This window comes from Hyaena hyaena, unplaced genomic scaffold (assembly GCF_003009895.1).
Source record: "Hyaena hyaena isolate Hyena2069 unplaced genomic scaffold, ASM300989v1 scaffold_116, whole genome shotgun sequence".
NCBI lineage: Eukaryota > Metazoa > Chordata > Mammalia > Carnivora > Hyaenidae > Hyaena > Hyaena hyaena.
In genome coordinates this window covers 1,521,311-1,547,681 of record NW_024080748.1, presented here as the reverse complement: position 1 = coordinate 1,547,681, position 26,371 = coordinate 1,521,311, and the positions used below count along the sequence as shown (strand labels likewise).

General features: G+C 38.9%; 2 protein-coding genes across 8 annotated transcripts in view; both read left to right on the top strand.

The window, feature by feature from the left end:
- UEVLD (UEV and lactate/malate dehyrogenase domains) overlaps positions 1–13,441 on the top strand; it is a 47,444-nt gene extending 34,003 nt beyond the window's left edge. For 5 of the 7 annotated variants that reach the window (XM_039236784.1, XM_039236782.1, XM_039236783.1 and 2 more), the window contains 5 exons: positions 1,020–1,190; positions 2,421–2,594; positions 8,971–9,034; positions 11,766–11,889; positions 12,694–13,441. In XM_039236784.1, coding sequence (XP_039092715.1) covers positions 1,020–1,190; positions 2,421–2,594; positions 8,971–9,034; positions 11,766–11,889; positions 12,694–12,861 — 701 coding nt within the window. In that variant the 3' untranslated portion in view covers positions 12,862–13,441. Of the gene's footprint in view, positions 1–1,019; positions 1,191–2,420; positions 2,595–8,970; positions 9,035–11,765; positions 11,890–12,693 lie in introns of those variants that run through there. The other 2 variants (XM_039236785.1, XM_039236788.1) reach the window with 2 other exon arrangements.
- A 4,874-nt stretch (positions 13,442–18,315) lies between these two features.
- TSG101 (tumor susceptibility 101) overlaps positions 18,316–26,371 on the top strand; it is a 44,106-nt gene continuing 36,050 nt past the window's right edge. Inside the window, exons 1-3 of the mRNA XM_039236797.1 lie at positions 18,316–18,456; positions 23,253–23,337; positions 25,256–25,321. Coding sequence (XP_039092728.1) covers positions 18,415–18,456; positions 23,253–23,337; positions 25,256–25,321 — 193 coding nt within the window. The 5' untranslated portion in view covers positions 18,316–18,414. The remainder of the gene's footprint in view (positions 18,457–23,252; positions 23,338–25,255; positions 25,322–26,371) is intronic.

The following is a 26,371-nucleotide window of genomic DNA, read 5'->3' as shown; positions in this document are numbered from 1 at the left end:
AGCTAAACTTGGAAAGTACATGTCCCAGAGGATGTATTGCAGAAGTGCTTCCTTCTGAAAATGGTTTAGAGAGATGGCTGTAGAGGCTTAATTAAGAATATAAACACTGGAATCTACTCCTTGTCTCCCTGGGATGCTAATATTAATTTACAACTGTTGACTAATGCCATCTACTGTGTTATTTTTCTGTTGTCTCTGATGCTGATAAAGCCTGGCTGCTGTTTTGACACGTATTTAACTATAAAGCACATTGTGTAATAGAGAGTAACGTAGTTGTAAAATTGTAAAATTGCGTATTGTGTGCTTCAAGATCAGAGGAACAAGTCTAGAGAAAAGCTTTTCTTAAGTTGTTACAGTTGCTTACCTAGGCCCCATTGAAAGAGGAACCTAAAACCAAGGATACTGGCTTCAGTATAAGGAAGTCTATAAAAAATTGGCCAAGATATTTTATCTTGATACAAAGATTTTCCAACCATTTTTTTTTTCCTCTTTGGAGTAGAATCCTTCGTAAGTAAAACAGACACAAGCAGAGCTACTCTGCCTAGAGAGGTCAAAGTAAACAGTGTGGAACTGTGCCTACCAGCCTTCTTTCCACATATTCTCACACCTTCCATGTGGCCTGTGAGTCACTGTCAAAGAATTCTAGGGCTCCTAAACTCATAGTTTAAAAATTAGTGACTTAATTGATTGTAGGTTCATTTTGCCTATTATGTATTACTTATTTCTCCTAGTTATGCATTATAGAAAAACTTAAATCCTTATTTTTAGCTTCTGGGTCCTGCACTTTATTTTCTTTATCCCCTTTTGTTCTCTTTCTCCCTTTGAAATACACTCTTGCTTTTAATTATCTTTCTGGAGACAAACCTCAGCCCTCTATATATTTCTATGGATATAGGATTGATCTGGAAGGCCAATATACCTAAAGGCTCTCCACTTGTAGAAAAGAATAAGAAAAACAAGAACAAGAACTTGACGAAAACCTAGATATTGAGCTCAGACTATTTCTTTTTATTCATTAGATTTGTCTGCCTCTGCTCATTCCAAGGTGGTGATCTTCACAGTCAACTCTTTGGGTAGTTCTCAGTCCTACCTTGATGTGGTACAAAGCAATGTGGATATGTTCAGAGCCCTTGTCCCTGCTCTGGGACATTATAGTCAACATGGCGTCCTGCTCGTTGCATCTCAACCAGGTAAATGGTTTTATTTTAAATTAATCTGATGGTCCAGTACATGAATAGACTTGCCAGTACTGATAAAAGTCATAAAACTATATTATAAAAGGACAACTAGACTATTTAGTCAAATTATTCTTATACTGAGCAATACAGTACAACCATATTCTGTCAACCGGTTACTTCTTATGACTCACAGTAACTAGAAGTTTTTTAACTTGGGATTTTTTATGACACATCACCATCATTCTGTTCCAGGTTGTTGGCCATGTCTTCTTCAGTGAGAAAAAGGTTACACACCGAAGAGAAAAATGCAGCGGTTTATATGAAAGACCTTTTGTTAATTCTAAAATGTAAAATGTTAGTGGGCGTGTCAATGTGTGTTTCTAACTTTTTTGTATATTGCAAAGTATTTTGAGAACTGGTTTACTTACAAAAGAAATATTATCAAAGAATTAAGTGGTATCAGACTCCAGTTGATGAACAGATTTTCTTAATGTTCCCAGTATAAGGGTATGGTGTGCATTTTGATTGTTTTCCTATAGTAATAGGTTGAGGGACACTGATCTCTTTCATTCCTGATGTCCTTTTGGCATGGCAGAAAAAAGTAGTTGTGTTTTTGTTTGTTCATAATGTTGCACTGCATGGTGGTAGTATATGATCATTATTTTAATTTAAAAATAGAAATTCACCTTAAGATAGGTATAAAAGAGGGGTGTCTGGGTGGCTCAGTCAGTTGAGCATCTGACTCTTGATTTGAGCTCCGGTCATGATCTTGTGGTTTATGAATTTGAGTCCTGCATTGGGCTCCATGCTGGAGGCACAGGGCCTGCTTGGGATTCTGTCTCTCTCCTCTCTGCCCCTCCCCTGTTCATGTGCTTGTGTGCACACTCTCAAAAATAAACATTTAAAAAAATTTTTTAAAGATATTAAAAAGACCTTGATCAATGAAATACAAATATTCTTTTCTGGTTTTCTATGCCTAGTTTTCATCTTTCTTACTTAACTAGGAAAATATCTATTTTCCACTCTTAATTTATATTTAACAACAAAGTTATGTAAAATCATGTTGAAACCTGGTTAGTGTTTTTAATATACATTAAAAATGCCTAAAAGTGCATTTAGGACCTAAGAAGAATATGTAGAAGCTCTAGTATGCTTATTAAAATAATAATTATTTTGTTTATGAACTAGACTAGAAGTATATTTTTTAAATCTTTACATTTTTACCTTGTGTGCAATTTTTAGTGGAAATCATGACCTATGTGACGTGGAAACTGAGTGCATTTCCTACAAATCGAGTGATTGGAATCGGATGTAATCTGGATTCACAGAGATTACAATACATTATTACAAATGTTTTGAAGGCACAACTAGCAGGAAAACAAGTATGGGTTATTGGTGAGCAGGGAGAAGACAAAGGTAAGAAATGTATTTTTAATAGTTATATTGACAACCTGAGTCCCCAGTGGCCATGATACTCAGATATAATTTGAGGATTCCAGGATAGGTGCACTTACTTGGCTTTTGTTTCACGGGCCCTGTATTGTGATTAGGCTCTTCAAATATGTCATTCTCATTTGTTTACTTTTCTGTAAGTTTAAGATTAGGCAAGACTCCCTACTTTCATATTTTTTAGTTGAATTTCAGAGTTTAGGGTTAATTTGAAAGTTTCATTTTCTAGAGAGCCACATTCATATAAACGCTGAAGCATATATAGAACTCTTGCCTTTATTCTCCCAATACTTCACTGTTGCTCCTGTTTCCTAAGTTCAGACTTTCTTCCTAGGTACTCCCCACCCCCCCACCCCCCCGCCGCCGTCTGTTTCTCATCTTTTTAAACAGGATTTTCACTCTTCGTTTATCTTTTTCACCAGCCACTTGCTCTCTTCCTACCACACAAATCATTCCATTCCCCATACCGGGAAGCCCCTTTTCCTATCCCAAAAGAATACTTTTCCCTATTCAACTTGAGAATCTCTTCCTTTTACTCCTTTACTGTGTCCCTCATGCTGTAAAGTGAAGTTGGTCAAGTAACAGAATTGCTCATTATCTTCATTTTGTTCATTTTTATGTAATTAAATGAGTAGTGCCTACTCTGTATGCAGTACTGTATAGGGTGTTAGTGTGATATAAAAGAGGCATAGAGCGTGGTCTCTTCCTTCATCATACTTAGAAATTATTTTAGAACAGTAAGAAAAATACTTACACGATATTTTAGCTAACAGTGAAAGTATAGGAAACTATTTCATTAAGTGCCAGAATGAGTATTTTAGACTTATAGATAGTGCTTAGCTTATGAGTGAGCATTTAACCTGCATTGAAATGACTGGAGAAAATTCTATACAGGCTGTCATGAACTGGACTTTGGAAGAATGAATAGGATTTGAATAGAGAGCAGAGTGGGAAAGATATTCCAGGAATGGGAAATCAAAAGCAGGCGAAGGCACATAGTATGTTAAGTATGGCATGTGCATAGGATAAAAAAAAAATCTAGACTAGTTGTTGCAGAGAGTTTCATCCAGATAAGCCTGGGTGAAATCACATTTTGGAGATCCTTGAACACCTCATTGAAGAGTTGGAAAGTGATTCTCAGGCAGAGGGAACGCATTAGAGGTATTTGAGCATGAGAGTGATATGTTGAAAGGTAATTTGGGGGCAGTTAATCATTACTTCATCATTTGAATGACATTACTGTTGCTTAATTTAGCATGTAGGTCCTGTGGGGGTAGAGCACAATGTGAAAAAGAATTTCTCTGCCTATGAGGAGGTGATCCTTTAACTGGAGATCTGAAAAAAGAGCAGGCACATTAAAAGTTAAATGAGGGTCAGTCCACAGTGCCACAAAGCAAATCACCTTCTCAAAACTATTTCCTTAAAATTTCAAGTTTGATGTCATTAAAACAGAATATTAACAGTGGTTGTATCTGGGTTAAAGGTATCTTTTGAAAATTTGTACTTGTCAGTATTTTCTAATTGTGTCATTATGGATATATAGTATATGTATAAGTTTTAAGAAATTTTTAATAAAATGCAGAAATATTTAAATCTGTGTAAATTGGTACCGGCTACCTAGAAAATTCAGTGCTAGAGAGAGTCAAGTTGTAGAAGAAACCTTTACAAAACCTGACACTGTGATTGAGTAGAATGACTTTTCAGGCTCAGAATGCTCCCTGACGCTGAACACTAATCAACAGGACCCTGAAAGAGGATAGCAAGCAAGAACTTGGGGCAGATGACCTAGAGGAATGCATCTCTAGGGCTGCAAACAAACCTGAGGTCCCATAGTTTACTCAGGAGTGCCATTTGAGTTCTGGGGCCGTGTTGATCTCTTGCTTCTCTGAATCTTGCAGATCTCCAAGTTTAGTTTTCTATTTCCCTTCTTGTCTACCCTGTAAATGATGGCAAATTAATAATGATAATAACCAAAATTGTACCCTGTACTCTCATGTATTAATTCAGTCTTCCTAAATCATACTCCTTTTTTCAGAAACTTTGACTGGCTTCCTCTGACCAAACTATTAAATTCCTTTCCTTGGCATTCAAGATGTCCCCAAATCTAGCCCTAACCTTTCTTCCCAATTATAATTAAGGAGGTAGAATATTATTTGAGAACTGGAAAGGACCCAAGGGATCATTGATTACATTTTGTTTTAGGGACCCAGCAATGGATATAGGGATGGAAAGAGTGACCTGCCCAAGAGCCTAGTTTTTAGGGTCAAAGGACTAAAGCCCAGGTCTTGTGCCTCCCAGCCCTACCCCACAGTTTTGCTTCAGCCAGAGGGAACTTTGCCCTTCTCCCCCTCTCTCAACATATTCAAATCTCTTCCTTTGAGGTCTAGGTCAAGCCCTCCTTACTGACACTGTGAAGCCTTTCCTTAGACCGTGTTTTACACTGTGAATCTTTTCCTGGTCATATCACTCCACAGTGATTTCTTCACTTTAATTACTTTAATAAGTAATCACTTTAATTACTTATACAGTAATTAACCATATAACTGATAAACATAAAGTTTATTCTTTTGTTAAACTGCTCCTTATCCTGATCTGATTTGAGTATTTTGTGTGTATATGTTCTTACTGAAAGTGTAAATTATTAAGCTGTTATTTTAGTTGAAAAAGTCATACATTCACATGACAAAAAATTAAATAGTACAAAAAGATATATGCAGTAAAAAATAAGTCTCCCTTTGATGCCAGATACTCGGGCTCTCTCCCTAGATTCAGTCACAGTTACCAGTCTCTTATGTAACCTTCTAGAAATGTTCTGTGCATAGATAAGCACATGTATGAAATATACGTACATCATCCTGCACCTTGCCCTTTTATTTATTGACTTGAGGTGCAAATGATTGCATAATGATATATAGATCTCACTCATTCTTTTCAACTACTGGATATGTCAGTCTCCCTAATAAGTTACAAATTTTTAATGAGTAAAAATATTTCCAATATGGTTGTATTCATATTTCAAATTGTAAAGAGAAAATAAAGGATAGTGCAACTTGACAAATAAGCCTGAGGCACAGTGCTGACTGCTGTTATAGATGTGTAAGAACCTGACTATATCTTTAGGAAGCTTAGATCTAACACAGGAAATGACTGTAATGAAAGGCAGCATTGATTTGCTGTGAGAGAGGTCCAAGGGAAGTATGATAAAAATATAAGGAAGAGATATGGTAATTCTGTCTTGAACTCCCAAATGGGAACGAGAGGTAGAGGGATGTAGGTACACATGCATTGGGATCACTTAAGTGTAATATTTTGTACTATTTGGCATATATAAAAGAATACTTATGTGTTTTAAAGCATAACAGTAGAACATTCATGAATCAATTAACAACATTACCAATACTACTGAAGCTACCAGTGTTCTCCCCAACCCATCTCCCTGTGTCCCGTCTAGACACCACCATCAAATCAGTTTTTATCCTGTTTTGTACTTTGTTTCAGAGATAGATATATCCATACTAGGTATACTTACCTTGGCATTGGAGCCAGAAATGGATAGAGGCTCCCTCTGCTGGTTTCACGTGTAGACATCAACTGGTTATATTTTTGCATAAGTGACATCACCACAGTAATAGCAATTATAATTTATGGAAAGCCAACTGCATGTATTAAATATGTTGCATATCTCATTAAAATTTATAAACGCTCTGTGAAGGAGATGGGGGTTTTCCAAATTCATAGATGAGGAAGCTTAATACTCAGTAAGGTTAAGTCCTTTGCCCAGGATTACATATCTAGTAAGATTTGAAGCCTGGTCTGACTCCAGAGCTGTGCTGCTTCTTTCCTGTGACTTAATTAGGTAATTTATCTAAAACATTTAGTACAGTATCTGGCATAGCGTAAGCACTCAGTAAATGGTAGTTTCTGTTACAGCGATCAGCAAGACGGCGATGAATAGAAAATTGGCAAAAGGACACGTAAAACTACTGTTTGAAGTAAAACAACATAGGATTTGGAAACAGTTGTAAGAATAGCAGGTGTGCAAATAAAATTAATTTTCTCTTTAAGTATTTCAGAGACAAATGGCAGCTACAGCCTGGGGGAAGAATCCCATGACATACAAAACCCTTTAGGATCAGTTTCTTACTTCCCTTAGCAGTTTCACCTTCTGCCATTCTGCCAGACCTTCTATGCTAGTCAGATGGTCAGCCTACAGGTTCCTGAATGATTTATACACTCTCATGCCCTCTTGCTTTTGCACCTGATTCTTCCTTCGTTCTAGCCTGAACTTGGCTAACTCCAGCTTACCCTTTAAGACTGGGCTTGAGTGCCACCTCTCTCAGGAAGCCTTCTCTAATTATCCATGTTCAGTAAGTTCATGCCTTTGTTATAACCATTATCACATTATGTTCTAATTGCATATTTGCCTTTCTGTTTACCCCACTGACTATAAGCTCCTTGACCTTGGCATGGCCTCAGTAAAAGTGTTTTGAAATGAATGAATGATCCTGATACTATCTTGTCGTGACCAAAGGTCATTCATATTATGCCCTCCAAATTAGATAGTCAGCAGAAATATGCTTTGGAGCTGCTATTTTCAGCTATGCTATTAACATCATATGTAAACTGTAAATAACTCCTTCAAATGATGGTTAATCAGAGGGTTGGACCTCAGAATGGACTGTTAGGTCATCTGCCCTGGGCATCTGTCAGACACAAGGGAAGGTGTTATATCCAATGGAAGAGAGTTATCCCATGTTAATTGTTCATTAAAATTTGGGGGCCAGAGGACTGCTGTTCTTAAGGAATAGAGCCAGAAAGATTAGGACTGATTAGTTACAATATTTGAAAGGGCTCCCTAAAATAGGTTGAACATATATTAAAGGAAGTTTGAAGGGCTGGGCAGTAAATGAGCAAAAAAAAAAAAAAGTCCATCTGATCTTAATTGAAAATTCTAATAACTGTGTTGCAAGCAAAATTGAACATAGTGAAGCTTTCTCCCTCTCTCCATGCTTTCCTCATGGTTCTTACAAGTCAGGGCTCAGAGAGGAAAGAAAGAATGTGATACACACACACTCTCATAATTAAATTTCAGATTTTTCGTGTCCTTTCTGAGTTCTCTTTTATTTCTCCCTTGCCCTTTTATTCATTCCTCTCAGGTCTGTAAATGCTGAAGTACAGCATTTACAGATATTTCCCCCAATTTTCTATCTATTGTGAATATACCAATGATGTACAAAAATTTTTTAGAAAAAAATTCACATATAACCATTCTGTCCAAGTAAAACATTTTTTAAATCCCTCAATCTGTCCACATATATTCATATTTTTCATATAAAAAATTTTGGTCTTTTTTTTTTTTACTTTTGAAAAACTTTTCAAGTTTTTCCATAGTTTTCAATTAAACTGTTGCCAGTATGCTTTCTTCTTTGTTACTATAATTACGGAGTGTGCGTGAGGTAGGTTCTGCATCATCTCCGGTGTATTCTTTACTATGGTAAAAATATGTGTGAGAGGACACACAGGGTCCCTGCCCCCTGCAAGCTTGTAATCAGCTTGCAGGAGAGTCGTCCAGATACATATGGTGTCCTTTGTTGCTGACCCATCACTAAATGGCTTAATTGTGAATGCAGTTTAGAAGACATATATCTTAAACATAGTCTTATATATTCAAATGTATTTTTGTTTTGCCTACCCAAATACAGATTTGTATCAAAGAATGTCTTCACGCAGATGAGAAATAGATGAACATTAGAAGCGTTTCAAAATGTTTCTGGCAATTTCTATTTAACGTTAAAATGTGGTGTAAATAGCCAGTTGATGCTCACAGTTTTGAATTTTTGAATTGTTCTTCTAAATGCTATAGTGAGAAGTAGCTGAAAAGGTCCTCTTAGCCACCAGGACCCTGCCTCTCTAACAGCTGTGGAAGTCTAGCCAAAGTAGGTGACTGAATTATTCCTCACCTGGTGAACGAAATGAATCCCTGTGTGTTTCCCAGTGGAGCAAATGCCAAGTGCTTTCAGTGCTTGGGAGCCCATTATACGCAGTCTGCTGAGAAAAGAAAGCTTTCTGCTTGGACAGGAAAACGGCCCTGGTAGGACCATGGTTGATGAGAGGGCACAGGTGAAGAGGCCGCAGAGAGGCTCTGGGGATCACGTCTTCTAGAGGATTGTAGCCCCCACACAGTTGGCACAGCGTGCCCAGTGGAAAGCTAACTATTGCTAGAAAGGGGGAAAAGTGTTTCAAGTTTAATACAGATACCCTTGACTACAAATGATCATTTATCACATCTTAATCCTAAGAGAGTCGTTGGCAAAGTATAATTAATTTTCCCTTTAATTTTTAGTGCCCACATGGAGTGGCCAAGAAGAAGCAATGAGTCGTAACTCTCAAGTGCAGCTGTCCAACAGGTAACACTGAGCATCGATTTGCATTTACCCAACCAAAAATCATACTTCGTAGCTACCATAATAACAACTGTTTGTGCAGCATTGATTTACCAGGCTTCCTCAAACTAAACTAGCTAGTATGGACAGCTCTAAAGTACAAAGGAGCAATGCTTTCTCATCTTTGATTTCTTATCTGAAAGTAGATCCAAGAGTGCTTTACAAACTTTATTTCAGATATTCAATGGACACATACAGGGTAGAAGAGGTTTCCTATTTGTAATCAGTGATTTCCTACTCTGGTATGTCAACATCTGAGGATATTAAGAATTTTCTTTTTTGTTTGTTTTTAATTTTTTTCCCCACATTTATTTATTTCTCAGAGACAGAGCACAAGTGGCGGAGGGGCAGAAAGAGAAGGAGACACAGAATCCAAAGTAGGCTCCAGGCTCTGAGCTGTCAGCACAGAGCCCGATGCGGGGCTCATACTCACGAACTGTGAGATCATGACCTGAGCCCAAGTCAGACGCTTATCCAACTGAGCCATCCAGGCGCCCCAAGAATTGTCTTCATATAGGGACGCCTGGGTGGCTCAGTCAGTTAAATATCTGACTTTGGCTCAGGTCATGATCTTGTGATTCGTGGGTTCAAGCCCCACATCGGGCTCTGCTGACAGCTCAGAGCCTGGAACCTGCTTCAGATTCTGTGTCTTCCGCTCTCTCTACCCTTTCCTCTTACTCTCCTCTCCCCATCCCCCATCAAAAATAAACATTAAAAAAAAGAATTTTCTTTTTTTTTACATTTATTTATTTTTGAGAGACAGAGTGTGAGGGGAGGAAGGGCCGAGAGAGAAGGAGACACAGAATCTGAAGCAGACCCCACGCTCTGAGCAAACAGTCAGCACAGAGCCTGATTCAGGGTCTCGAACCCACAAACCATCAGATCATGACCTGAGCTGAAGTCAGACACTTAACCAACTAAGCCACTCAGGCACCCCTTTTTTTCTTCTTCTTCTTTTTTTTTAAAATATTTTTAAAAGAATTTTCTTAATGTAGAATTTGTCCATACCACTTAAAGTTAATATGTATTAATTGGGGACTAGTCTAATATGAATGGGCAGGCCATATTATAAGTTCAGGCAAAAACAAAAGTGTGCATAGATCCTTGTATTTTTGCTTTGATCAGACATCTTCCAAGGTCCGTGCCCTACAGGTTGTACTCCACACACCATGTATTTTTTTTTTTAAGTAGGCTCCACACCTAGCATGGAGCCCCATGCAGGGCTTGAACTCATGACCCTGAGATCAAGACCTGAGCAGAGATCAAGAGTCAGATGCTTAACCAACTGAGCCACCCAGGTGCTCGCTTCGGCAGCACATATACTAAACTGAGCCACCCAGGTGCCCCATGCACCATGAATTTTTATGCCATCTATTTGCCCACCATCACATAATAACATACATTTCTGCAGTTTGAATGGTGGAGACTTTTAGCTTTAAAAAAATTTTGTTAATGTTTATTTTTGAGAATGAGTGAGTGGGTACGTGGCAGAGGCAGAGAGAGGGAGACAGAGTATCTGAAGTGGGCTCCTCAGAGCCCAATGTAGGGCTCAAACCCACGAACCATGAAACCCTGACCTGAGCTGAAATCGGATGCTCAATCTACTGAGCCAGCCAGGCGCCCCAAGACTTTCAGCTTTTTAAACCTTCAGCTTAAGGTTTTTAGACTGTCACACCGGGAAAGAATATTCTCTTACTGAGAAGAGTAGTGGATTGTATAATCCATTCTAATCTGATTCTCTACATAATCCTACATATATAAGGAAGAAGTTATAAAAGAAAATCAAACATGTTTATTTAACTTAAATCATTTTCTGTTTTTTACACAGAGAGTGTATGCTCTTACAAAACTTCGTATACTGCAGACATCTGTAAGATAGAAAGCGAAAAGCTGGGGCTGCCCCATTCTTCAGAGACAAGTGTTGTTAGCAGTTAACACGTCCATGTGTCCAAACATTTTCCCAAAGCTTACGCAAACTACCATTATTATTTTTGTTATTTGTAGAATGGTAGGTTTATGCTATTCATATTATCTTGCAACTTGCTTTGTTTCCTTAATAGTAAATCTTGGACATGTTTCCATATTGTTCACAGAAATCTTCTTCATTCCTCTCCAGGGCTATATACAATACTACATTCAGATAGTGATTGATTTAACCAGTCCTCTTTTGAGGAGTTGTTTCCAGAATTTTTTGCTGTCTCATACAAGACAAACATGCATATATTTGCATGCTGGAGCATACTGCAGCAGAACAAAATCCCTGAAGAGGAATTTCTAGATCAGATGTTACTAAATCTTCCTCCTAAAAGATTGTATCACATTCACACGCAACTGCAGTTAAGAGAATGCCTGTTTCTCTAAAACTTCTCCAAAAGTAGTTACCATTCTTCTTAAATTTGCCAATTTTGATAGGCAATACCGGTGTAATGTTCTAACTCATATTTAGTTAAATATTGGTAGAGGTGAGCTTATTTTTATGTTATTAGGCCATTTGTATTTTCTCTCTGAACTACCTGCCTGACATTTTAAGAAAAGTTTAGTCATTAGATTATCCGTAGGCTTTCCTAATAATTACTGCGTAAGTCTTATTTCTGACTAAAAATATATTTAATTAAGACCTCAAACAGTGTAAAACTGAATGTGCGTATTTTTGTGCCTTTTCTGAGATTTATTTATTTATTTTTTGATAACCCAGAGCCATGGAGGTGTTACAGGTCAAAGGTCAAAGATCCTGGTCTGTCGGACTGTCAGTGGCTGACCTGGTTGACAGTATTGTAAATGATAAAAAGAAGGTACATTCTGTATCAATTTTAGCAAAGGTAATTGCTGTTTCTTTATACTAATCATATGTCAGTCTTTTATATTATTAATATAAATCCAGAAAAAGTGCTGCTCAGATTGTACCCCAGGTGTCTTTGATATTGCTGGCTTTTAGAGTAACACACTGGAAGAGACGGTTTGGCCTAAACCCTATCCTGCATGGTTACGGGAAATTTGGACGTCTAATAGGTTGCCCCTCACCCCCATGTAATTTGGGGGAAGCCTCAAGAAACATTTATATATTCCATAAAGTTCTTCCAGGTTTTTTTGGTAAAGTCATTTGTCACTTTAGCCAGCCATGCCGCCCCAGACTGATGTGCTAACTAGGCTTAGCTGGTCGGCAGTCCGCTTGTCCCGTTCAGTTTGTCTTTTACCACCTTATCCCAAGCATAAAGTCCCTAAAGCACAGCTAAGACAAGGCACAAATGCTTAACCAATTTTCTTGAAAACCTCAGAATATCAGGATAGAAATAAACATGGAAAGGAAAACTCAAAATAGGTTACTGTATTTGACTGAGCCTCTCCCCAGGGAACCCACTCTGACCATCTTTTTCCTTGGCCCCCAACCTGCTACCCATATGGCAGGGGCCTCACTTACCTCCCCACACAGTGGCTGTTTCTGACCTGGTTCCTCCTATCTCACACAAATTTTCTGCAGCGATAATGAGTTTAGAAATTAAATAAATTTTTTTTAGAAGTTCAACTTGTACTAGAACTAGAAAAGCAAGGGAGTATCCATATTTATGATATTAATTTTTTGCAGTGATTTACCTCTATCATAATCCCTATTTTTTTCATTTCAGGGATATTATGATATAAATAGTGAAGTGTTTTTAAGTTTGCCCTGCATCCTTGGATCCAGCGGAGTGTCTGAAGTTATCCAAAGCACAGTGAGGGAAGATACAGCAACTGAGAAACTCCAAAGCAGTGCCTCAACCATCCATGGTCTCCAACAACAGTTAAAACTTTGATCGTAAAGTGCAGAGTTACCTGAAAGGGAAGGTCATTTAATTTTGCCAACACATAAAGGGTTGAGAACTTCTGTATCTTATTAGTTACCCTTACAATCTGCTTGGTTAAGGGAGTCGGTTTCCAGTTAGCTCTGTAATTTGAATCCTTAAGGAGTTAGATAAGGAGAATGAAAAATCTAATTTTCTTTGCCTTTCTTGAGATATCTAAATTGTTCTTTAAATCTATAGCAGATGTAGACATTCATCTACAGTATGCATCATTAAGTTTATGGATTCTCATCTAAAAGCACATTCAGCACTTTGGGACTATTTTGAAAGTAATATATTTTTAAAAGAAAATTACTCTTTATTATAGTAACCATGATAAACTTAAGGTCCAGCATTGGTTTACAGAATCTGTGCTGGGTGTACTTTCAGAAGACCCACAGCTTAAGGTATTGTTTCTTCTTTAAAATAAAATTGGTAGTAATGGGAAAGCATTTTTGTTTTCCCTCTTTAAATTAATTAGCTACCATTGGCTATCTCAGTTGGTTAAGCCTCTGACTCTTGATTTCAACTCAGGCCACGAGATCAAGCCCCACATCAGGCTGTGTGCTGATGGTGCAGAGCCTGCTTGGGATTCTCTCTCCCTCTCTCTCCCTGTCTCTCTCAACATAAATTTTATTTTATTTTTTCAAAATGAATGTATTTAACACATTTGTAGTACAGAACACCAATATAAAAATCCATTTTATGTTTATCTGCTACCAATGAAAACCTGAACATTGAAATTTGAAAAATAGCATCCAAAACCATGATATACTTAGGTAAAACTAACCAAATTTGTGCAATGAAAACTATAATACACTGCTAAAAAGGAGTCAAGGTAGACTCAAATACAGGAATATACTGAGTTCATGGATTTTTTTCTTTAGCTTTTTTTTTTTTTTTTTTTACAAATAGTTTATTGTCAAGTTGGTTTCCACATAACACCCAGTGCTCATCCCCACAAGTGCCCTCCTCCATGCCCATCACCCCTCCTCCCCACATCCATCAGTCCTCAGTTTTTGTCAGCATTCAAGAGTCTCTCATGGTTTGCCTCTCTCCCTTTCCCTCACCATTTCCCCCCTTCTTCTCCCCCTTGTTCCTCCGTTAAGTTCCTCCTAATCCTCCTATACGTGCAAACATATGATATTTGTCCTTCTCTGCCTGACTTATTTCGCTCAGCATAACACCCTCAAGGTCCATCCATGTTGCTACACATCAACATAAATTTTAAAACCTTACAAAATTAATTAGCTACTAAAAAACAGAAAAAGAATTTTATATGCACTTTAAAATATTAAAAGGGAAGGTAAAATTTTTCATATTTGAAGAAAAAGTGTAATTTAATTTCCATTGGGACTGTCCTTTTTGAAATTTTCTATAACCTCTTCTTGGGATATATAATAAATCTCTGACACCTCAAAAACCAACTGTTCTGCTAGTATTATAGAGAAATGTGTACTTTAAAAATTTTTTTTAAATGTTTATTTACTTTTGAGAGAGAGACAGAGACCAAGCATGAGTAGGGGGGGAGGGGGGAGGGGCAGAGAGAGACAGAGACACAGAATCCAAAGCAGGCTCCGGGCTCCAAGCTGTCAGCACAGAGCCTGATGTGGGGCTCGAACTCCTGAACCATGACCTGAGCTGAAGTTGGACGCTTAACTGACTGAGCCACACAGGTGCCCCGAGAAATGTGTATTTTTAGTGCAAATAGATTATGAATTAAAGCCAAGCAATTTAAGTCTAAAATTTGAGACTTTCATAAAAACAGTCTTAAGGGGAAGGGGTTGGATGGACTGGCTATTCTGAGCAAATCCTTTAACCAGCCCTGAAGAAATGATTCAGAGTACATTTGCCTTGGTGATGGGTCAGTAACAGTCATCGTATATGAAAGGTTCGGGTAGTGTGATGAGCATTTTATTATTTTATTGAATCCTGAAAATCCACTGAGGTTGGTTTTATCATTTTATAGAGAAGAAAATTGAGGTTTAGTGCCCAAGGTGTCCCAGCCAAGGGGTACTTCACCACATAGCCTCTACTTTTTCTAAGCACTGGAAGGAAGAAAAATCCTAACAGCCAAGATAGTTACCACAAGACCATAAAGCTGGGGCTCTATACACTATGGAAGGATTACTTCCATTCTCATGTAGAGGCTGACTTAATTTTTATCCTAACGTAGTTTTTTGAAAGATTGATTCCCTGACTCACCAGACTTGCCCTCAGCACATAGCAGAGTGGAGGATGCACTGAAATAGGTGTTCATTTAATCGTTTATATAGTATTGCCTGGAAGCCTACAATACACCAGGCACCATACTGGGCACTGCAAATGTAGTGGTGAGCACACCTGGATGAGGTACCAGCACTCATCGTCCATACAATCTAGTATAGGAGACACTGTAATCAAATCTCACAAATAAATGTACAATTGCAAGTGTAATAAGTACTGTGAAGAAATCCCTGGTGCTTTGAAATCATGCAATAGGCAAATGCAAACCTGCTCAGAGAGATAGGAGTCCAGTAGTTTATAAGGGCAGACACATCCTGGTTAGAAAGTCAAACTAATTCTGATTTAGTATAGTAATGGATGCTTATAATGATTAGCTTCAATCATAAAGTGAAATTATACCCAGTGGCCCATGTTTAAGAATGTAGAAAAGTATTTAATATGTTTGGAAAGATTCCCACCAGAATTAACTAGGATATGAAACCTTGGATGTTAGAAGAGATCAGCATTAGTTCTGTGTAAGCTCACTACGTGGGTAGATTATTTTGGTGTTACTCTTAATGTATCCTCACTATCCTTTTGCACAAAATAGGGAAGTAAAACTAAAAGAACCATTTCTTGTATTTTTTAAACTAGCCTTTTCTAATATCTGTGATCTGATTAGATCTTGAACAACAACCTAACTGCAGGATACTGTGTAATAGACGAGTTACCAAGAGTTCACTATATTCATTGTAAATTCAGGTCAGTGCAGTGCAACAAATACTTACTGAGCATCTACTGTTATTCCAAATAACTGCATCAGAATTTGAGTATTCAAAGTTGAGTAATAGTCCTAGCCCTACAGAAGCTCCCCTTAGAGAAATAATTCTGTCAGTTATTTCCTTAAGTGCTGAGTAGTATCAGTCGTGTTGTAAGTCATATGTAAGTCAAGAAGCAGTACCACCACTACCTCACTATGATTTGGTGATAATTGCCATTCACGGTTCTGATATTAACTTCCACTTCTTAATTTTTCCAAAATCATGCAGTGCCTTCTTGTTATGATTTTTAGTGGGGCTTGGATTAAAATGCCTCTTTGATTTTATAGTGCAGAGATTAATATGTTATTTTCCAATTTACATTGCAGTTTTCCTTGAATATCAAGAACAATGAGTAAAATAAACTTTGACTTTAAAATCACCAGAAGATGCCTAATTTATTGAGTGGAAGGAAATTTATTCAGATTGAGCAGCTTCTTTTATACATTTCATACAGTACCCAGGATATTTAAGTGGCTTAAGTACAAAATTAAGAGACTAGCTTTTGTTAATTGTTTTCCAACTTTTATTTTTTTATTTTTTGGGTTTTCTTTTTTGTTTTTATTTATTTCTGAGAGAGAGACAGCATCAGCAGGGGAGGGTCAGAGAGACAGGGAGACAGAATCTGAAGCAGGCTCCAGGCTCTGAGCTAGCTGTCAGCACAGAGCCCGATGCGAGGCTCAAACCCACGAACCATGAGATCATGACCTGAGCCAAAGCTGGACGCTCAACCGACTGAGCCACCCAGGTGCCCCCCCGTTTTCCAACTTTTAAAAATTACTTTTCAGCAAGAAATCTTTTTAAACAATATACTACCTGCACTCTCCTGATTGATAGAGTGCAGTTGCTTTGAGGGTACCTTGAATAATCCGTGGTTTGAAGACCACTTTGAAAACTACATTTCTTTTAAGTGACATAAACGGTACAGTGAAAGGATAGCCTGCCCTATAATTTGGTTTGACTGGTGCTGTATGCTTAACTAATACATGGTGTCCATATCCAAAAAAATAATACCTATCAGGATAGCCTGTGCGTGTGTGTTGGCAGTAGTTTAAAATGATACTTGCACGTGGTTTCAGTTATGCCCTCTATGTTTTTGACCTCACTTAGACGCCAATTTAGAAGGGAATTAGGGACACCTGGGTGGCTCAGTCAGTTAAGCATCCGACATCAGCTCAGGTCATGATCCTGAGTTTCGGGAGTTCCAGCCCTCCATTGGTCTCTGTGCTGACAGCTCAGAGCCTGGAGCCTACTTCAGATTCTGTGTCTTGCTCTCTGCCCCTGCCTGGTTCACACTCTGTCTCTCTCTCAAAAATAAACATTAAAAAAAACTTTTAAGGGAATTAATACCACAGCCCGTTCCTCATTGGCACTAAGCTAAAATCGTCCAAATTATACTTCATATCATCAAACCCAAGCTTTAAAAGACTTTGAGAGAAAAAACAGGGTTGTTGGGGGGGGGCCGCAATGGGCATTAAGGAGGGCACTTGTTGGGATGAGCACTGGGTGTTATATGTAAGTGATGAATCACTAAATTCTATTCCTGAAATCAGTAATACACTCGATGTAACCTGGACTTAAATAAAAAGAAATAAATACCCGTAATGACACTGTGTGCTTATAAAACTGGTGGTGAGTGCAATAATGACTACTATAAATGACCATGAAGAACATTTATGAGTGGTAGAAATTCAGTTAAGAGCAAGCACCTACTCTTGCTCTGTACAAGGATGAGGATCTGAAGATGAGCCTGCCCTCAAAGACTTGGGTTCTGACAGTGAACAGGCTAGTATGCAAACGTAGTGCAAGGGAGAATGCAGCCTGTATTAGATTTATGCCTAGGCACAGAGTTCTGACTTAGCGGAATGGCTTCCCGGAGAAGAAATCCCCGTCTGGATTCCTGTGAAACCGGGGTTCTGCACTTCGCCCTTGTGAATGTAGCATGAAGGCTTTTTAAGCTAACAAAACAAAAACCTGGTAATCAGAGAGACCCTGGGCATCATGTAATGCTAGCTTCTCATCTCAGAGTTGGGGGGAAACTTTAGCCCCAATTACAAGTGCACTTGCCTTCTATACTCACAAGGGCAAGTTGGTCGCACCACTTCTGACTCCCAGCGCACGTGATTATTGGTCATTAGAGCTCACTCTCAAACCTTCCTACTTCCCCTCCCTGCACCTGCTCCTTTGGTCTAAGGCAACCGTGAAACACCAGATTTCATCCCGCTCCAGGGTTAACCTCGCAACAGGTTTGTCCGATTCACTGGGACCGACCTGGCCTACAGAGTAGAGCCTACCAGGAGGCTGGTCTGAACCCATCCCACACCCAGACACCCGGAAGTGACGTCAGGGAAGCGGAAGCGCTGGCCTGGTGGCCGACTTCCTGTTGTTAGAGGCGGGGGGGTGGGGGGCTGGCTACTAGGCGTGTGATTGTGTGGGGCGGCCTGGGGCGGCCCGGAGCGGCTGACCCTCTGCCTGCGGGGACGAGAGTCGCCAGGCGGCCGCCATGGCGGTGTCAGAGAGCCAGCTCAAAAAGATGGTGTCCAAGGTGAGTCCTCAGCGCGCTGGCCACCCGGCGCGCGCCCACCACTCCCGTCGGCGCCCGGCGGGGCCTGGCGGGACTCAGCCCGGTGCGCTTCGCTGGCCGCCCGGAGGCCCAGTGCCGTCCTCGGTCGCCTTTGCGGCCTTGGCCCCGAGATGCCTGTCGCCTTGTGCCGGAATCCCCGATACGTGGCCAGGGGAGGTTGGGGGGCGGCGACGGTCAACAAAGGCGCGGAGCCGAGGCCGCCTGCCACCTGCCTTCTTCTCTGCGGGTAGAGTTTGGAAGTCTGTGGGGCAGTGTAGTTTTCGTCCTAGTTTTTATAAACATAGAGAAGGGGTTGGACTTAATTCTCTGTCTGAGGCACTCCACTTCTGTCCCAGTGTAGGGATCCGCCAGTCTTCGCCCTTACGTCCTGGCCCCCGGAGATCGTGTCCTTTTCAGTTTTGTGTTTCTCACGCATCTCAGTACCCGACCCACGGAGGTCAAGAACTGCTGGTAGAATTGGTTCAATTATAAGTAAAAACGTCCAGAGAAGCCTAAATACCAGCACCTTACTACCTCGATGAAATAAATAGAATTCCATGACCGCTTCAGAGACTTTGATTTGCTCAGAATAACCGCCTTTAATTAATTATAGGTTTCTTACAACGCGAACTTACTTGCTTTGAACTTAATTTCTAATCTTCACAGTTCCAAGACCGGTGTCTTTTTTTTTTTTTTTTATTCTTAAAAAGTAGATAGGCATTTTGTATTTTAAAGCCATGAATTATTTTGATAATTGCTTTAAATGTGGCATCTGATAACAGTGAACTGGCTTCTGGTGGGGGGTTTTCTTTCAGTTTACCAGTTAGGAATAAGATGTTTGTGAGGTGGTTGAGAGTTGAATCTTCTCCAGTTCGACGGGTTAGCTTTGGAGACTTTTGTCAAAGCAAGAATGGTAGGAATCGAAGTAGTTTAAGCAGTTTTCCTTATTAACAAAAACACACTGTTATGTATAAATTTATTTCTTTGAGAAGTGTACTATTCCTCCCCAGACATATAGTCCCCATAGCCTTTGGTTGAAGAGCAAATAACCCGTAAAGAGAAAGTCTTGGTTTTCAAAATAAATCTTCTCTTGGTTGTCTACTTAATCTTCTAGGCCTCTTGATTTTCTTTCGATACTTATCCTTAATTGTAGAGGAAGTTTGGAGGAACCCTAGTAGATTATGGCCCAGGTTTTGTTGAAACATTTATATAACACTTTAAAAAAAATACATTGTTTTACTATACGATGTAATTGAAAAGTATCTATTCCATGCCATTTTTGATGTTTAAATCGATAGCATAGTCATTAAAGTCCTTTATATTCCTTAGCCTGTATCTAGAAGTATTTCTATATAAGGACAAAAATATTCAAATAATGGTTTTGGATTTTAAAAACCATGATTAATTAAGTTTCCTAAACTTCCTGCTCAGGGACCTGCCTTCAAAGACAGAGGCAGAACATCGTTAGAAGATATTTTGAATCTCCACCTGCCTCCCCCTCTGTCCTTCTACTTTTTACCCTAAGAACAAAAAAGGACAGAGAAGAGGTGGGAGAGGACAGTTCTTTTGGTTTTTGGCCCAGTATCTGAAAAACTGAGTCTCCCGCAAGTGGTGATGTCAGTTCTGAGTGTCAGTTTTTCTATCCAGCCTATGAATAGAGAAGTAGGAATAGTAAGTAGGATAATAAAAGTAGGGGCACTTGAGTGGGCACCTGGGTAGCTCAAGTCAGTTAAGGGTCTGACTTCAGCTCAGGTCATTTCATGGTTTGGGAGTTCAGAGCCCCGCATCAGGCTCTGCTGACAGCATGGTCCCTGCTTCGGATCCTCTGTCTCCCTCTCCCTGCCACTCCCCTGCTCACGCTGTCTCTCTCTCTCTCTCAAAAATAAACAAACATTTAAAAAGCTAATCATAAATGATTACATATTATATGATTCCATTTATATGAAATGTCCAGAATAGGCAAATTGATAGAAACAAAATAGCAATTGTCTAAGGTGAATGGGGTGGAGGGTAGTTATGAGGGAATGATTGCTAAAGGTACAGAAAAAATTTTAATGTTTATTTTTGAGAGAGAGAGTGTGAGTGAGCACGAGTGGGGAGCGGGGGGGGGGGGGGGGGGGGGGGGGGGGGGGGGGGGGGGGGGGGGGGGGCGGTGCGCAGAGAGAGAGAGACAGGATTCCGAAGTGTCGCCAGCAGCAGAGAGCCAGAGCTGGATGCAGAGAGCCGGATGCAGGGCTGAACTCAGAAACTCTGAGCTGAAATCAGAAGTTGGACTCTTAAGCGACTGAGCCACCACATGCCCCAGGGTACAAATTTCTTTTGGGGGTGATGAAAATATTCTAAAATTGTAGTTGCACAGCTTAGTACTGAAAACCATTGAACTTTGTGTAGTTCACTTTAAATGTGTGAATTATAGGGTATATAAATTACTAATTATCTCAGTAAAGCTATTATCAAAAGAGAGATGGGAGAGCAAATCTATAAAGACACCTAAAAGACAGTTTAAACAAATAGCAATGTATGGACTTTATTTGGATCTCTATTCAAACAAAATATGACATACAACCACATCTTTGATAATATTAAGGAAATGGATTATTTTAGTATAATAATAGTATTGTTGTATTGTGTATATCAGTAGTATACACAACTGTTTATTGATGATAGGATATGATGTTACAGTTTGCTGCAGGATAATAAAGGAGAAGGAAAAGGTGAACGAGCTTATAGATTAAGATTTGTTGTGAGTTCGCCAGAGGGGCTAAAATGAGCAAATCGGAGAACTCTAGATGCTGACGAGGATGTGGAGAAACGGGCACCCTCCTACACTGTTAGTGAGAATGTAAGCTGGTACAGCCCCTCTGGAAAACAGTGTGGAGGTTCCTCAAAAAATTAACAATAGAACTTCCCTATGACCCAGCAATAGCACTGCTAGGAATTTACCCAAGGGATACAGGAGTGCTGATGCATAGGAGCACACGTACCCCAATGTTCATAGCAGCACTCTCAACAATAGCTAAAACATGGAAAGAGCCTAAGTGTCCATCAGCCGATGAATGGATCAAGAAGATGTGGTTTATCTATACCATGGAATACTACATGGCAATGAGAAAGAATGACATCTGGCCATGTGTAGCAACATGGATGGACCTTGAGGGTGTTATGCTGAGCGAAATAAGTCAGGCAGAGAAGGACAAATATCATATGTTTGCACGTATAGGAGGGTTAGGAGGAACTTAACTGAGGAACAAGGGGGAGAAGAAGGGGAGAAATGGTGGGGGAAAGGGAGAGAGGCAAACCATGAAAGACTCTTGAATGCTGAGAACAAACTGAGGGCTGATGGGTGTGGGGAGGGAGGGGGAGATGGGCATGGAGGAGGGCACTTGTGGGGATGAGCACTGGGTGTTATATGGAAACCAACTTGACAATAAACTATTTGTAAAAAAAAAAAAAAAAAAAAAAAGATTGGTTGTGAGTTGATTATCGTTAAAGCTGGGTGTACAATATAGAGCGCTCATTGTACTATTCTGCCTGCGTTTGGATATGTTTGAAATGTTCCATAATAAAAAGTTCTAAAAAGAATAAGGAAAGAGCAATCACAGGCAGCAAATGTAGGGAGCTCCTTGCAAGAGTTGCTATAAAGGAGAACCGTGTGAATTGTGGTTGTAGCTGCTGGGAAAGGGGAGTGCGGTCAGGAGTGTTTGTCCAAATAAGATAGCCAAAATGAGAACAGGTTTGTGTGCTAATGGTACTGATCCCATAGCATGGAAAAGGCAGTACTTCCGGACAATAGAAGGCGAGAAATGCTGAAGAGATGCCTTTCAGTAGACCTTCTGGATTTATTCCCTAATTTTTCTTGTGTTTTCTCCCTTATTGTCTGTCTACACCATGTCTTTGTGCACTAGTCTCTGTGAGATTTCTTTGACCATATGTTCTCATCCTCCTACTGAATGCTTTCTTTCCCAACTATCACATTTTTTGTGTCCAAGAGTCCTTTCTTCTTTGGGTGTTCTTATTTCATGAATACAACAACATCATTTCTTCTTTGAAGATATTAATGCTAATTCTTTTTGAATTTTTCTCCTGCTCCTTGCAGTTTTTCTGTTACTTCTTAATTCCTTCTTTTCTGTTTGCTTTGGTCTCTGTCCTGTTTCTTAGAGTCTTTGTTTTCGGAGTAACTGATTGCTTCTTTTTAAGAGAAAAGTACTAAAAACGAATTGAAAGCTATGTGTTCATGGATGAAACTCATTAGTTGGTGAGATTTGATAAATTGTAATAAGATGGAGGGCCTGGTCTAATCCATCAAGAATGTGTAAACCAGGTTCCTCGTTTCCCTGGAGTGGAGTAGTACAAGGTGGGGGTGTGAAAATACAGTACAATAAATGAAAATTTGCAGAATAATTAGTATTGACAGTAAATGCTGGAGTTTGGAGGTAAGGGAGAGATCGTTGTGTGCTAAAAGGACATTGGGAAAAGGAGTCATTAAGAAGGAGGAGAGAGATGAAAGCTAGATTTGTAAAAGATTAAGATTTGGTTTGGTGGAGGGTCTTCCCAGTTAGAAAGAAGAGCTAAAATAGAGGTGAGTAAAGGGTTTGAGTAGGTTGCTAGAGTGAAAGCTATCAAGGTTCTTTTAGGCTTTAATTAATGTTAATGACTAGCGAGAACCAATCCTTTTAAGAAGAGTGCTATTAAGAAAATGGAATTTTAAGAAAATTAACCTAGCTGTAAACTATGTGCATTGGTTTTAAACTAAATTCCTGTGTGATTTTGCTTTTCAGTACAAATACAGAGACCTAACTGTACGTGAAACTGTCAATGTTATTACTTTATACAAAGATCTCAAACCTGTGTTGGATTCATATGGTGAGTTTATATAATAAAAATATCAGTTGCTGGACTTTGAGTTTACTCTTTTCTTTAATAATTATAGGTTTCCCATTTTCCTCTTAAGTTTGTTGGTTTTTCCTTTGTAGGACTGAACCTCCACCTAATGTTAGGGGGATAAGAAATGACATCTAGTAATAACTTACATGTTTAGCTATTTTAAGTTTTAGAAAAATACTCTAACAGAACTGTGCAAATATAGACCTAGAGGGGATCTCAAAAACAGTTTAGTTTACTATTTCCCCAAATTGTATCCATAGTTATGAAGAATGTTTCTTGTGGGGATGGGGGGAGAAGTTTGAGCAATTATAAATTAAAATTAAATGGGTTTCTTTGCAGCAGGATTTCTCAGAGCCTGTACTCATCAGGAGAGGAGAGAGGAGAGTCTACTGTGTACAGTATATCCTAAAGCTGATAACTGTGGAACTTTATTTTTTTTCTCCCCAGAGCATCTCTTTATATTATTAGGAACACATTTTGTAAAACAATATTGTGGAATATCTCTTTCATTTTATAGATGAGGAAAACACTTTTTACAATATAGTCCTTAATTCTATAGGTAGGTAGGTGACAGTGTGTGTCCACTTTCTATTGAAATGAAAAAAAATTGAGAGTTAAGTAAGAAATGACAATACCTAGAGTTGTTCTTTCAAAAAAGAAAAAAAAGTCTTTGTGTCTTCACCAATCCTACTGTCATCTCTCCAACTCTGGGTCCGTGTAAACCCCAAATGTGCCAGGGCCAAGGGCATACCCATGCCGCCTCCTGTCCATCACGAGGCTCTTGGCTCTAGGGCTAAGAGCTGACTTTTGTAGGTTAGACTTTCACTCTAAACTCCACTCCAGGGGCTTTGAAAACATTAGGAGTCTGGTGACAAGAGGTGAGAGTTAACAGAGGGGCAGTCTATCCTGAATTTTCTGAACAGCAAAGACATGAACAGGAACTCCTCTCCCAAACCTAGGGCATGATTCTACTTCCTGTCCACATACTGTACTGTTGTACTTAGATCTGGGAAAAGCCTCCTATGACCAAAACTGAGTTAATTTAAAAATGGCTTCCATAAGGGAAAAAAGTAACCAAGCCCAGAACTTTAAATGTGTTTACCTAAACTGACAGAGACTCCAACATTAAGTTTATATGGCTGGACCAAGTCTCAACTATTATTCTCACCATGTTTTTTTAGAGTAGTTAAAGCCCTGAATTTTAAATAAGGTGGTTTTTAAAATGTACAAAATCAGAATAAATTATAGCACAGACTGTAATTGCCAGTAGTTAGTAAAAGAACTGAGATCAGCAGTGCAGTTCTATGCATTACAGCTTTTTCCCTGTGTGATACGGTGTTAATTTCAAATCATTATTACAAACAGTAGTCCATATAGTATAAATTATGTGCCCTAATGATAATCAATTACAGCTAGAAACAAATGATATGAGAAGTGTTAGTATCAAAAGATGACTATATTTGACTGAAAACTTTTTTTCTTTTTAATACTGTGTTTTGATACTACATTGGGATTGAGGGTGACATTGAGTAGGGATAAACATCTGAGCAATCTAAAATTTAATGATATTAGATTAACATTTAGTATGGTATCAGTTTGATAATGGTTTTTAAGTAACTTTATAATCATATTAGTTGGGGACCCGGAGGTTATGTTCACTGGGACTGGAGCACTCACATTCATTTTTCCAAGTAATTCAAAGGATCTTTTCTTTACTCATTTAAAAACTGATCCCACTGAGTGAATCAACAAAGGACATTTTGTTATTGGACAAAATGATCAATACTTTAACAAGTTAGCTCTTTCAAGGGTAATAAGGAGTTTTAAGCAGTGTTTCTGAAAGAATAACTTATCTGGGAGTGTCAGGAATGATTGAATCATTATTCTTTCCTTTCAGTTTTTAATGATGGCAGTTCCAGGGAACTGATGAACCTCACTGGAACAATTCCTGTGCCTTATAAAGGTAAACATCTTAAGCAATTTATGTTTCCAGTACAGGTGCATTGTGATTCACCTAGTAGGTTGCCAAAGAGTTACAAGTAAATTAAACCTAACGTAAATTAAACCTACTTTCTTACGACTTTCATGATGATATAGATATTTTTAACTCTTATTCTAACTGAACTTCATTTGGCAGCAGCACCTAATATTTTCACCTTTCCCCCGCTTCTTTACAAAGATGTATCAACAAATAAGTGCCTCAGTGCACCAGAAGAGTTTGATGTTTCATAGATTTAGAGAATCTTATAACTAGATTTTTTTTGTAATAAAGATTTTATTCTCTTTTTTATTTAATGTTTATTTATTTTTGAGAGAGCGACACAGAATCCGAAGCAGGCTCCACAGAACCTGTCAGCACAGAGCCCAATGTGGGAATCAAACCCACGAACCGTGAGATCATGACCTGAGCTGAAGTTGGATGCTTAACCGACTGAGCCACCCAGGCGCCCCAAAGATTTTATTCTTAAGTAGCCTCTAAACCCAATGTAGGGGCCTGAATTCACAACCCCTGAGATTAAGAGTCACATGCTCTACCAATCGAGCCAACCAGGAGCCCCTAGAAAGGGATTTTAGGTCCCTTGTAGTTCAGCCTCCCATAACATCCAGGCTTCCCACTATGGGAAGCTATATAGTATAGTGGCTAAGGTAGAGACTTTAAAGTCAGGGCAGAGTAAGGTTTAAGTTCTCTCTCTGTAATACTGTCATTTTTGTGACATGACAATGGATATCATAACAATTGGATAATAGAACTAACTCAAAAAAGAATTCATTGTGATAATGTGAAGATTTAGCACAGAGCCTGGTATGTAATAAACAGATATCAAAAGTAGCTGTTATTTGTGGTTATAATGTTGGTGATAATACTGATGATGGTTAATGAAGTCTCTCTTAGCCAGTCTCTGCTGGAATTGTACAGTGATAAGGGAGCATTCAGTTTCATAAACAACTCTTCTGATTTTGGACAGTTCTGTGTCTTAATTATTCCTCGTGACTACCTAAGACCTGTATCTCT